At 53.9% G+C, this 12,408-nt stretch overlaps 1 protein-coding gene across 1 annotated transcript in view; it reads left to right on the plus strand.

Moving 5' to 3' along the window:
* Cacng2 (calcium voltage-gated channel auxiliary subunit gamma 2) overlaps positions 1-3,781 on the plus strand; it is a 105,905-nt gene extending 102,124 nt beyond the window's left edge. Inside the window, exons 3-4 of the mRNA XM_027929643.2 lie at positions 2,069-2,209; positions 3,246-3,781. Coding sequence (XP_027785444.1) covers positions 2,069-2,209; positions 3,246-3,781 — 677 coding nt within the window. The remainder of the gene's footprint in view (positions 1-2,068; positions 2,210-3,245) is intronic.
* Positions 3,782-12,408: the final 8,627 nt, after the last annotated feature.

Raw genomic sequence — 12,408 nt, forward strand, 5'->3', positions numbered from 1 at the left:
TCAAGACCCCACATAGAACGGGTGCTTAACAAATATTCCACCTCTTCTCCTGCCATCGCCACATGCTCGTAAAGGTGAGCGCGTCTCTGCCTGTGTGGGGTGCGGGGGTGCTTGTGCTGGGGATCAGGCTGGGGGCAGAGCACACTGTCTTAGAAATGACCTGCAGGACAGACCATCCCACTAGGACCTGGGGTGCAAGCAGCCACGCCCCTGCAGGCACCAAGACTGCTCCACAGGCCAGCTGCCCGCACACCTGGCCTCACACTAGCTTCCACAGGTGCTGCTGGGTTCTGCCCTTTGCAGATCTGAGTGCAGAGCTCCACCCTCCTTCAAGTCTCCCCCCTCAACAAACAGTCACACAAACACACACACACACACACACACATTCTCTCTCTCTCTCACCAATAGCAGTAGTGAGCAGCGTAGACTTCACTGTAGACGGAAGGGAGGGGATGGAGGGTCTTCACAGCACGTGTCACATAAAACTACCTAAAGCCATCTTTGAAAAGTCTGGATAGGCTGGGCGTGGTGGCACATGCCTGTCATCCCAGCTCCTCAGGAGGCTAAGGCAGGAGGATGGCAAGTTTGAGGCCAGCCTCAGCAACTGAGCAAGACCCTAGCTCAAAATTAAAAATAAAAAGGGCTGGGGATGCAGCTCAGTGGTAGAGCGCCTCTTGGTTCAATTTCAGGATGGAGGGAGGGAGGGAGGAAGGAAGTCCGTCCATCAGTCAGTCTAGATAGATGTGGTCTTTCACGGATCCCTCTTGATCATTTTGCCACCCACAGAGGGGATGGGGGGAGTTCTTGTCACTGTGGCCTGGGCTTGGCCAAGAGCCCTATGCCTAACATGACTCAGTGTCCCCAGAAGCCATGGAAGCCACAGAGGCATCTGAAGCAGATCCTTCCCCACACCATAGCCTCGGGTGGGCTGGGATCGGCTCTGCCCTGCCTGGCCACAGCCCCAGGACAGGGAGTCAGCCACCATCCTGTGGTCCCTCACTGCCTATTTGAATTTGGATAATATATATAGTTGATTTTGCAGAGACACTTTGTGGAGGTCCCCACACTCCGGCCCTCAGTCAGACACTGGTCCTGCCAGGGCACCCCAACCTGGCCACCAGCCACTGTCCCCTCCACCTCAGCATCGGCACCCTCTTCCCACAGGAGCTGTGGCCTTTGCCCTCTGTCGTTTCTCCCTTTTTATTGAAATATTCTTTGGGGGCTGGGGTGCAGCTCAGTGGTGGAGGGCCTGCTGAGCCTGAGAAAGCCCCTGGCTCAATCCCAGCGCCTCAAAATAAACACAGAACTAAATATCCTTTTCTTCCCCATCCTGTCTACCAGCCCTTCCTTCTTACCTTATCCCCAAGGATTTGCATTTTGGGTGTTACTCCTCTTTTCTTGAAATGTGTCTGTTTCCTCCTCTTTCTGGACCATCCCACCTTTATTCACTTGACCAGCTTTTTCTGAGAGCCTGCTTTGCCCTTGGGTGGACAGAAAAGTACTGGGAAAACAAGCCAGGGTAGTCGCTTTGTGAGGCCTGTGGCTGAGGGCGGGGCGTCAGTGGTTATGGTCACAACTGTCACTGTTTTCCCAGGGACTTTCTCTCATAAATGAATTACCCGAATCAGCTCATTTAATCTTCACAACCACCTCAGGAGGCCAGTGCTCTTACCATCACTGTTTTATAGACAAGAAAACTGAGGCACAAGAGGCCAGCTCCCTCACTTACACAAGGCTAGCAAGTGCCTCAGCCAGATTCCAGACCCAGCCACGTGGTCACCTAACCCTACCTCATTGCCCCTCAGTGTGCCCACGTGCCCCAGAGCACAGAGGAAAAGACTAATGACTTGGCCTAAGGAAGTCAGGGAAGGCTTCATGGAGGAGGGACTTGGAGCTGGGTTTTGATGGATGAATAGAAGTTCACAAAATAAAGACCAGGAGAGACCTGGGGACTGGCCAGCGCTCACTCTCCTTCCCACTCCCTGGTGTGGCCGCCCTCCCACGGCTCCCCACGGTCCCCAGACTCACAGCCTGGCCTATCTCCCCCCATGACCCTCCTGTTCCGCAGGGGCTGTGAGGGCCTCGAGCATCTTCCCAATCCTGAGCGTGATCCTGCTCTTCATGGGTGGCCTCTGCATCGCAGCCAGCGAGTTCTACAAGACCCGGCACAACATCATCCTCAGCGCCGGCATCTTCTTCGTGTCTGCAGGTAATGGCCAACGAGCCAGGCAGGCGGGAGCCTGGGCCCAATGGAGGGGAGAGGACCCCCCAGCCCGGGATGGGAGGACCTGGCAGAGGCACTGAGAGGGCAGGGCACCTCGAGGCCTCGCTCAGGGGAAGGCCCGGCTGGGCACCACCTCCAGCCCCTCGGAGTCCCACAGGAACACCCCCTCCCTTGGCCCAGAGGCCATCGTCCTCCCACCATTTTCCAGCTCAAATCCTGGGCCCTCTCAAATACTGAGCCTGTCCCCACCTGTCCTCTGCCCTCCAGTACCAGCAAACTGAAAAGGCCATCCACGTGATGCCCAGCTCCAGCCTAGAAGTGAAGGGAGGACCGGCCCTCACGGTCCCAGCCAGGTGGTAGCAGGCAGGTCCCCAAATCCGACTTCTAACCAGTCACACTCGCCTCAGAGGCCAGAAAAGGAGCATGTCATGAGCCACTTAGTAGAACTGACTAACATCTGAGGAGCATTTACCATGTCCCAGGAGCCAAGAGCATCCTCGAGTGTTCCTTTATGTAACCCTCCCCACGGCCCCTCAGGGGTCAGGTCTGCTATCACCCCCAGTTTACAGAGGGGGAAACTGAGACAAAGCTTCACTTGCCAAAGGCTTTGAACGCAAGCAATGGTTCCCAGAGCCAGTCAACCTCCTGTTATACCAGCTTCAAATCCCTGTGCTGCCTTGAGCAAGTGGCTTAACCTCTCTGACTCCTCATCTGTCAACTGTTCACGAAGCACTAAGCAGAGAAGGCTGCTCAATAAACAGCATCTATTGTCATTCCCGATCCGATGACCAGCACCTCTCTCCTCTCCACTCTTTCCACGTGTCTGTCTCTCCGTCCTTCCCCTCTAGATGGTACAATATTAAAGTGAAGTCCGCCAGTGTCCCTCTCTACCCATCCACCTGTGCATCACTGAAAGGGAAGGCTACCCAGCTGTCCCTGCCTTGTGATCCTGCCTGGTGGCCCACATCCTCCGGAACTAACCCATCCTCTCTGGTCCCCCGCCCACCCCTGGTGCCCGCAGGTCTTAGTAACATCATCGGCATCATAGTGTACATATCTGCCAATGCCGGGGACCCCTCCAAGAGCGACTCCAAAAAGAATAGTTACTCCTACGGCTGGTCCTTCTACTTCGGGGCCCTGTCCTTTATCATCGCCGAGATGGTCGGGGTGCTGGCGGTGCACATGTTCATCGACCGCCACAAACAGCTGCGGGCCACCGCCCGCGCCACGGACTACCTCCAGGCCTCGGCCATCACCCGCATCCCCAGCTACCGCTACCGCTACCAGCGCCGCAGCCGCTCCAGCTCGCGCTCCACCGAGCCCTCGCCCTCCAGGGACGCCTCGCCCGTGGGCGTCAAGGGCTTCAACACCCTGCCGTCCACGGAGATCTCCATGTACACCCTCAGCCGCGACCCCCTGAAGGCCGCCACCACGCCCACCGCCACCTACAACTCGGACAGGGACAACAGCTTCCTCCAGGTCCACAACTGTATCCAGAAGGAGAACAAGGACTCGCTCCACTCCAACACAGCCAACCGCCGGACCACGCCCGTGTGAAGGGCCAGGCGGCGGCGGGCGGGAGGACGGGCGGGCGGAGGGGCCGCGGGTGGGGAGGGCCCCGGGAGACCTCGGCAAAAAACACAAACAAAACAAAACAAAAAAAGAGAAAAAAGAGCAAGTAAATTAAAAAAAAAAAAAAAGAACAAAATACAAGAGGAACAAAGAAGCAAAACAAAGGCAAAAAGATAAACGAGGAAAGACAGACTCTAACCTAAAGCGTGAGGGATACACAATTAAAACTAGAAATAAATCTAAAAGAAAATGCATGATTTCCCATGTACCATTATTTTAACATTTAATAAAACCAATTTAAATGAAAAAATAAAAGGGAACCAAGATAACATTAAAGCAAAGAGAGAGACAGACAGAGAGAGAGGAGCGGAAGGAAAAGGAATGCCCTTTGTATTTATTAGGGGTTTTTGTTACCTTCTTCTTTTTCTTTTTAACTGCAGGAGAATTTAAAAAATCAAAAGTATTCAGTTCCCTTTAACCCCAGCGGGCCCTGCCTCCCTAGGAGAGTGCGGGGTGGAGACTCAGGGGCCCCCAGGGGCCAGGGGAGCCTGTGGTCACTGCCAGGTCCCTGGAGCCCCTGGGAGTGTGCCCTGGGGACGCTGGGAATGCTCAGTGGCTCAAGAGCCGGCTCCGCCCAGCACTGATGGGGCAATTGTAGGCCTCCAGGTGACCAGAGCCCTTGGTCCCTCCTGTCCGTTAGGTGCCTGGAGGGGGTGCGCTAGGGGCTCGCCCAGCCCCAGGTTCCCAGTCCTTAATGGTCCTTAACCCACTGTGATGACTTCTAGCCTCGAGGAAAGGGAAAGAGAAGGGACGGCTGCCTCCTACCGAGACACCGAAACCCCGGAACCCTCAGGGTGAGCCTTTTGGGGTCACCACCCCCAAGCTCCTGTCATTGGGGTCAGGAGACACCCACCCCCCGGGGGATATAAAGCAGCTCTCCCTCCTCGCCCCTCCCCTCAGGGCCACCCTGTGACCCTGGGGCGATAGTGAACCCCCAACTCATAGGCCTCCAGACCCCTGGGAAAGGGGCTCTTTGACCCTTGGGGGTCCTTAGACTCACTGGCGCCCCCTTGGGGCCCAGCGGGTCCAACAGTGACACTGCAAAAAGGTTTCTTTTTACAAAAGAAAAAGGAAAAACAAGTGGTGATTTTTTTTTAATAAAAAAACCACAAACTATAAATAAATGTAAATATATAATAAGTGGATTTACTTGCAAGAAAATCAGATAGTATTTTTCTTTTAATTCTTTTCCAGCTTTAAACTGTGAAAACAAAAATGGGGTGGGTGGGGGACTTAAAATTTAGCAGGGAACTTGTAAAGACAAAACAGAAAACAAATATACAAATCCATTAAAAATACAAAACTGTTGTGTGAGATGTGAGCTGGGCTTAAAGCCACGGGAGGAGGAGAAAGGCCCCAGTGAGCGTCAGGGAGTTTGCTGGAAAGATCTCTTCCTTCCACCAGGAAGTGCTGCTAATGTGGGAGAGAATGAGGCCCCACCCCACACCTCCTCACACACCCATCCAGTCCAGTTGGCTAAGCCTGGCACAGCCCCTGTGCACAGGGACACACACTCAGACCACACCCTCCCAATCTGCACACAGCCAGGGAGAAAACCAGCCCCCTCACACACAGAGCCATGGACAATGACACCAGAACCCCACGCTGGCCTCTGTGCTTCTGCATGCCCACCCACTGCACACACACCACACACACACACACACGCTCACATGCATGGAAAGGGCACTGGTCTGGAACCCAGGACTGGATTCTGGACTTCCTTGTTCTGTGGCCTCTCTGGGCCTTCACTTCCCCTGAGTAAGCGTGTACACTGACCAATGAGCTCCAAAGACCCGTTCTTGTCCCATGTATCTGACTTTTAAGATCGTTCCAGAGGAACACGCCAGGGATGATAAAACAGCTACCACTGTGTTCCAGTGACATTGAGAACATTCCCAAATTGTCAGTCAGTCTCTCTCTCTCTCCCATCCCCTGCACACGTGCATGCGCGCGCGCGCACACACACACACACACACACACACACACACCATATGCCTCCTCACTGTGCTCCCCAGCCCCCTATCCCACATCCAATGTCAAAGCAAAAATATATACACGAGAGCCAATGTATCCTGCCATTCAATGAGAGAAAAGACAAAGAGGTCCCCAAAGCCACTCTTCATCTTGTGTCCCTTTTCTTTAATGCCATAGCCCCTTTGTAGAGAGTGAAGAGACTCCCTTGAGGGAAGAAGTCAGCCACCAGAGTCCTCCAGTGTCTTTGGGAGTCAGTAAAAAAGAGGATCTCTGAGGTTTGCCAGGAGGGGACAAGAATCTCCCTCTATGGAGACAGTTTCAACAGAGTGCCATCCCTGTCCCCGGGAGAGCCCCAGACCAAGCTTAAACTTCACTACCCACTACAGCGGGGGGACACCCAGATTTCTCCCTTTTCTTGCCCAAAGCAACAAGGGCCAGTTCAGACTGAGCAGAATCCAATAGCTTTTCCATGCTAGAAACTTACTTCCAACCAGCCTGTGAGCCAGTCCACAGACTGTGGCCCCTGCCGCCTGCAGCAGCCACCTCTGTCTGCACGTTCCCCACTGGCTGCCCCGAGGTCTCCCAGGTGGATCTCTGAGGAGCAGGAGGGGAGGCTGGACGGGTCCTTGAGCTTCACACTCCTAGCTGCCCTTCCTGCCTTTTGTCTGTAAGAGAAGGTTCTTGCCCCAGCTCAGCAGCTGGAGCTTACAACCCAGCCCCAGCACAAGGCAGACCATCTGCCAGCTTAGCCCAGAGTGCAGGGGGCAGCCATGGGCCCCAGGCCCCGCAGTGGGGGCCACTTAGTTTGTGATGACAACAGAGTATCTCTCAGAGTGGGCAGGAATGGCAGTCTATCCCTTCCCCACCCCACTTGCAACCACCCCACCAGATTCCAAAGCAGTACAGATCAAGGCCTGGAGAGAAGGAGGGGCCCAGGGCGCACGGCCAACCAGTGGGCACAGTCCAGCCAGAGAGGCGAACTGGCCCTGGTTCTCAGAGTTCTGTGGAGGACTGGGGCTGGCGATCACACTTCTCTCCTGGCCAGGCGGCAAGGCCTGGGGCCTGAGGCTGCTTGGAGAAGGCCATGGGGGTGGGGGCGTGGGAGACACCAGAGTGGCCAAGAAAGGGCTAGGGGGCCAGGAGGGAAGGAGCTGGGACTCGGACTGCCAGGGCACTGCTTCCCAGGGTGGATGACTGCTCGTGTCCAGCTCCAACCAGTCCAAGAAATCAACCTCCATTTTATTTTCTTGGTGGGTCCTTTTTTTTTTTTTTTTTCAGACTGTTAACAGAAAAAAATTTTAAAAATCAGAAAACTCAAAAAAAAAAAAAAAAATCCTGGTACATGAAATAAAGATTTTTTTTTATAGCTTGGTCCTCACTTCAGTGGATTTCTTTCATTGGTTTCCCAGTTCTTGGCATTCCATTTGCAGCAATCCAAGGCCACGGATTCTCAGAGCTGGGGGATGGGAGGCTTAGATGCCATCATCATGAGCCCTCTCTGAAATATCCCTTACTGAATCTGCATGCCTCCAGGGACAAGGGGCTCACCTCCCCGAAAGGCAGCACCAGCCAATGCTGGGCAGCACCCAGCAGCAGCCTCCTCTGCATGGCCAAGGTCAAGGCCAATCCATATCTTCCCTCACACTCCAACAACTCGAGCAAACCTCCCCAGTTTCAGCATGGCAGCCCAGGTGGGCCCATGACATCCTTCAGCTTCCTCTTTCAGAATAAAGGAGCCCCACTCAACATCCCAGGCATGGCCTTGGGTTTCTGTTTTCCCTTGGAGAGCTGCACCCCGGAGTGGACATGACCTTGACCTTGCCAACTTATTCTGCATCCTGCCTAAAGAGAGAGATTGCTCAAGGGGACCATGAGGTGGCAGAGAGTGGAGAGGGTCTTGTGGGACCATCTGGAGCTCTCTCAACTTGAAGAGATGGGACACCAACGAGAGAATCTGACCCTTGACATTGGAAAAAGGCCCTATTCGAGAGCAGTTAAAGAACTAGGCCACCACCACCCAGCTGGACCAGCAGACTGCCAGGGCCAGTGATTTGAAGGAGGGCTTAGCACCTCTGAAAATGCTCTGAATACATTTCATTAATTCATTTGATCCTTAAAAAGCTGTCATGCTGAAGAGGATGGGGGTGGAAAGCCAGTGTTTCAAAATCAAATCAACACGTAAGCAAACAAAAACTTGATGCATCTGTTGGCAAAAAATTTTTTTTCTTGGTATCAGGGATTGAACTCAGGGACACTCAACCACTGAGTCACATCCCCAGGCCTATTTTGTATTTTATTTAGAGACAGGGTCTCACTGAGTTGCTTAGTACCTCACAGTTGCAGAGGCTGGCTTTGAACTCGGATCCTCTTGTCTCAGCCTCCCCAGCTGCTGGGATTACAGGCAAACATCACCATGCTCGGCCTGTTGGTAAATCTTAAAACACCCACCTGCCCTCCTTCCAGTGCTTTCTTCACCCACCTCCCCATTTCCTTACTGAATTTATCATCCTGGGTCTTGAAGGTCAGGTAGGAGCTCACCACAGATGCCATGGTGAACCACAGGGAAGAGAGCAGCCCAGCGGCACTGTCAGGGCACAGTGCTCAGGACAGAGGAACAGGTTGCCTCCCGCCCAGCAGACATCAATTGGCACACACCAAAAAGGCTCTGAGGTCTCGTTAGTTAGGATGATTGGGACTCACTGACCTGGTTATTTTAATATTGTCATTTGGAGGTCCAGAAAAGTGACCAATGGAGGGCACCAAGTCACCTTAGAAATAGCCAGGGTCAACTGCCTAGTAGCAGGGCCTGGGGAGTACCACACGCTACAGTCCCAACCCTGACGCCAGGGCTGCATCAGAAGCCTGAGGGAGTAGGGGTCTTGGGGAGGGGAGAGGTTGTCTGAGGTTAGGGAAGGAAGCTCGGCCACCATTCAGCTGTCCTGGGGCTGAAGAGGAAGGAGATGGCCTTGGGTGAGACCTGAGAGAGGAAGCTCAAACCACAAAGCCCTGAAACAGTGTACCCTAGAACTGACCAATGTTCAAATCTCTCTGCTCAATTCAGACCCAGTCTCTGGGGGGTCACAGTGCCAAGCCCTCCCTCCCCAAATCCCAATCACCTCTTTTTTGGGCTCACCAGAAACAATTGCAAGGCCCAGAACAAGAGGCCAGTGGAAGCTCAAAGATCCCGAGTCTAAACACTAACAGCAATGAAACAAATTAGCAGTATGTTCTATCCTCTGTCCTGACACTGTTTCTTTGTGACAACCTCAGATGCTAGTTTTGGATTTCGAGTTCTCAGCCTCCTCTGAATTCTGCCCTGAGACTGACAGCACAGCACAAGCCCACCATGGTAGCCTGGACCCTAGCTTCTCACCCCCAGCCTGTTCCTTCCCTCCCTGCCCCAGCCGCATTCAGCATGTGAGGGGCATCTCCCAAAAAGGGAGCACACCCCAACAGCATAGCCAAGTTCCCCAAACAGCACTCGTTTGTCAGCCCTTGGGCCTGTCTACCACAAATGGTGGCCAATCGTGGAAGCTGGCTTGGTGGAACCCTTTGGGCAGAAATCTAGAGTAGGCAACAGAGCAAGGTCCAAAAGGGCAGGGGTTGGGGGAGCCCACCCCCTTGGCCTTGGTCTATTCCTCCTATGGTCTGTGGAGGGCCACAGCAGGGTGCCCTAAGACCCAGGGTCCATCACAGGCCTCTCTCCATCTAGTGACAATAGAGCCTTTCTCTGTCTGGCTTTTGAATATAGATTTCAATACTCAGAGCCCAGCCTTAGGTCTCTGTTCCCATAGAATCAGATAAGAGACCATGGAGCTCCGAAGACCTGTCCCTTCATGGAAGGAACTCGAAATCGGAGTCCAGAGAGGGCAAGTGATGTATGTGCCCTGAAAAATCCCTCAGGAAGCTCAGGACCCCAGCCTCAGCCGTTGTTCACAGCCACACCCCCTGCTGGAGCCTGGAAGTTCATTCCTCCTTCATTCAGTTCCGGGATGAGTCCTGCTGTCCTGCTGTCCTCACCCAACTCCATGAACTCTCAAAGCATCTGCAGGGTGAGGCAGGTGGGCCTCTCAGAGAGCATTTAGACCAGCCTAACAAGGAGCATCAGTTTGGACTGGTTTCCAAGTGACGCGAAAAAGCTGGCTGATGGCCAACAACTGCCTGCTCCCCTCATGCCCGGGTTCCCCAAAGAAGTGGCTCCCAGCCAGCTTGCAGCTTCTCCTCCCTGATAAGGACTTGCCCACCGCCCTCCCTACCGCTCTCTGTCACACATCCCAGTCCCAAGGTGCGCCAGGCTAGCTCCTAAGGGCCCCTGCGAGCCAACCATATGCCTTTCTTCCCAACTTCACGTTCAGGTACATCACATAGGCAACTTGAAGTGGCCATGGCTCAGATGCCCAAACGCTATGAACAGGGCGGGCTTGTTTTTTAACGAAGAGCCAGTGTTAGACATTCACCAGCACCCAGTGTGACTCTGCAGGCCTGTGTGTGCAAACAGTCTCACTCGTATGCACCTGAGAGAAGTATCCAAACTCCAGCATGTGTTCACATGCTCTGTCCACATGCCTCGTCCTATGTGCACACACATGCACACACCCCCTGACACACACACCCTCCTCTGGAATTAGATCCATTTACATAAACACATTCGTTCGGCCTCAGCACTTATTAACCATGTTTTCTCCACCAAGCCTTGATTTGCTCTGGAGAGCACACAGATGTCAAGGACATGGTATCCTGAGGACGCTCTCAGGAGAGGGAGAGACAGACACAGATGGGAACATGGAGACTCCCAGAGATTCCATAATGCCGGTGCAAGTGGAAAAAGGACTAACCCAGGGCGGAGCTCAGGAGAAGGACACCTGGCCCGGGGTGTGCCTGCCCTCCCCCTTCTCTCCCCTGCCCTCCTAAGGACACACAGAGCCACAGACACTCAAGTCCGTACTCCAGGGGTATTCCTGTGTGTGCAGCAAGACTGCACTCAAGCCCTGTCAGAGCAGAGGAGCACAGTGCCAGGTCAGATGGCCCAAATTTGTCACCAGGTGCACCAGCCCTGAAGCAATGAGTCCAGTCTTGCCCCACCCCCTCTCAATCCCTTCTTTCTCAGCTTCTCTCTCTCCCATCCCCCTCCTCCCTCCCTGAGGAACTACTGTCCCCTCAGTCCACCTTACCCACACCACTAGGGAAGCATTCCAAGGGACAAGAAGTGGATGGTGACAGGACCCCTGGCACCTCTGTCACTGGTGCTCAATGTAGAGAAGGAAATGAGGCCACGAATGGAACTCTGAAGTGACCCTCTGAGACTCGATGAGACTGGCAGGACCAAGAGGCCTCGAGGGAGAGAGGAGAGCTCCTGCCCTGCCCTCATCTCAGGAGCAGTGTCTGGGGGTGTGAGCCCAGACCCCAGCGTCAGGCCAGAGGCTAGTCACTGGTGGGGGTGGGAAGCAGAGGGGAAGGGGAGGGCTTGAACCGAACCACTGTTTCTTTATGTCACTCGGTCAGAAACCGTCAGAGGTTCTGCAGTGCCTCACAGTAGAGCCCGCAGAGCCCTCCCGAGTCGGGCCCTTGTTGATCTATCTTGCTACACAAACTGGGATTTACTGAGAACCTGCAACACACCAGGCGCTGCCAAAATATATTTTATCACAGTTCCATTAAGCAGATATCATCTTCCCCTTCACAGAGATGAAACCTGAGGCTCAGAGAGGCAGCATAGTGTGAGGGTTAAGAACAGGGGCTCTGGCGGGGCACAGAGGCACACGCCTATAATCCCAGCAGCTCTGGAGGCTGAGACAGGAGGATCACAGTTCAAAGCCAGCCTCGGCAACTTAGCATGGCCTTAAGTATCAGTGAAACCCTGTCTCAAAATACAAAATAAAAAGGGCTAGGGATGCAGCTCAGTGGTAAAGTGCCCAGGGTTCAATCCTTGGTACCAAAAAAATAAAAAGAAAAACAGGGGCTTTGGTACCACATCACCAGGGTTCAGACCCCAGCTCTTGTCACCCACTATCAGGAGTTCGGGCCAATAGTGAAGCATGAGTTGCCTCATCCATGAAAGAGGGGAAATAACAGAAGCCATCTGATGAGGTGACCACAGTAGTGCCCAGCATGCAGTCATAGTAGCACCAGCTCAAACTTATTTAGCACTTCCTCCCACCAAAGCGAACACTCAATAACTGTGACCATAGAACCAGGAGGGGCTGGGATTTCAGCACAGCTGGGGTCCAAAGGTGGGCATCTTTGAGTCCCAAGCCCTAACTGGTGCCACACTCTGTCCTGACCCCATCACCTATATACACACACCTCCCAGGTCCCCAAGAGAGGTACAGAGGGCAACAAGACAGGTGGGGAGGTTCTCCCAGGCAGGGGCTTGGCGGTCTAGGCACAGAGGCGGTGCCAGGATCACTCGGGGTTGCTGTGCTGTTGCGCCCCTGAGAGCGCAGACTAAGGTTGAGTCTAAGCTCACCAACCTCAAGCACAGTCCCTTCTGGGCTCCACCACCACACTGGCTCTCGAGAGTACTGCAAGACCACACTGATGCCATCCGTTCATTCACTGGGGAACTACGACATGCCCTC

The sequence above is a fragment of the Marmota flaviventris genome, chromosome 3, assembly GCF_047511675.1.
Source record: "Marmota flaviventris isolate mMarFla1 chromosome 3, mMarFla1.hap1, whole genome shotgun sequence".
Classification (NCBI taxonomy): Eukaryota; Metazoa; Chordata; class Mammalia; order Rodentia; family Sciuridae; genus Marmota; species Marmota flaviventris.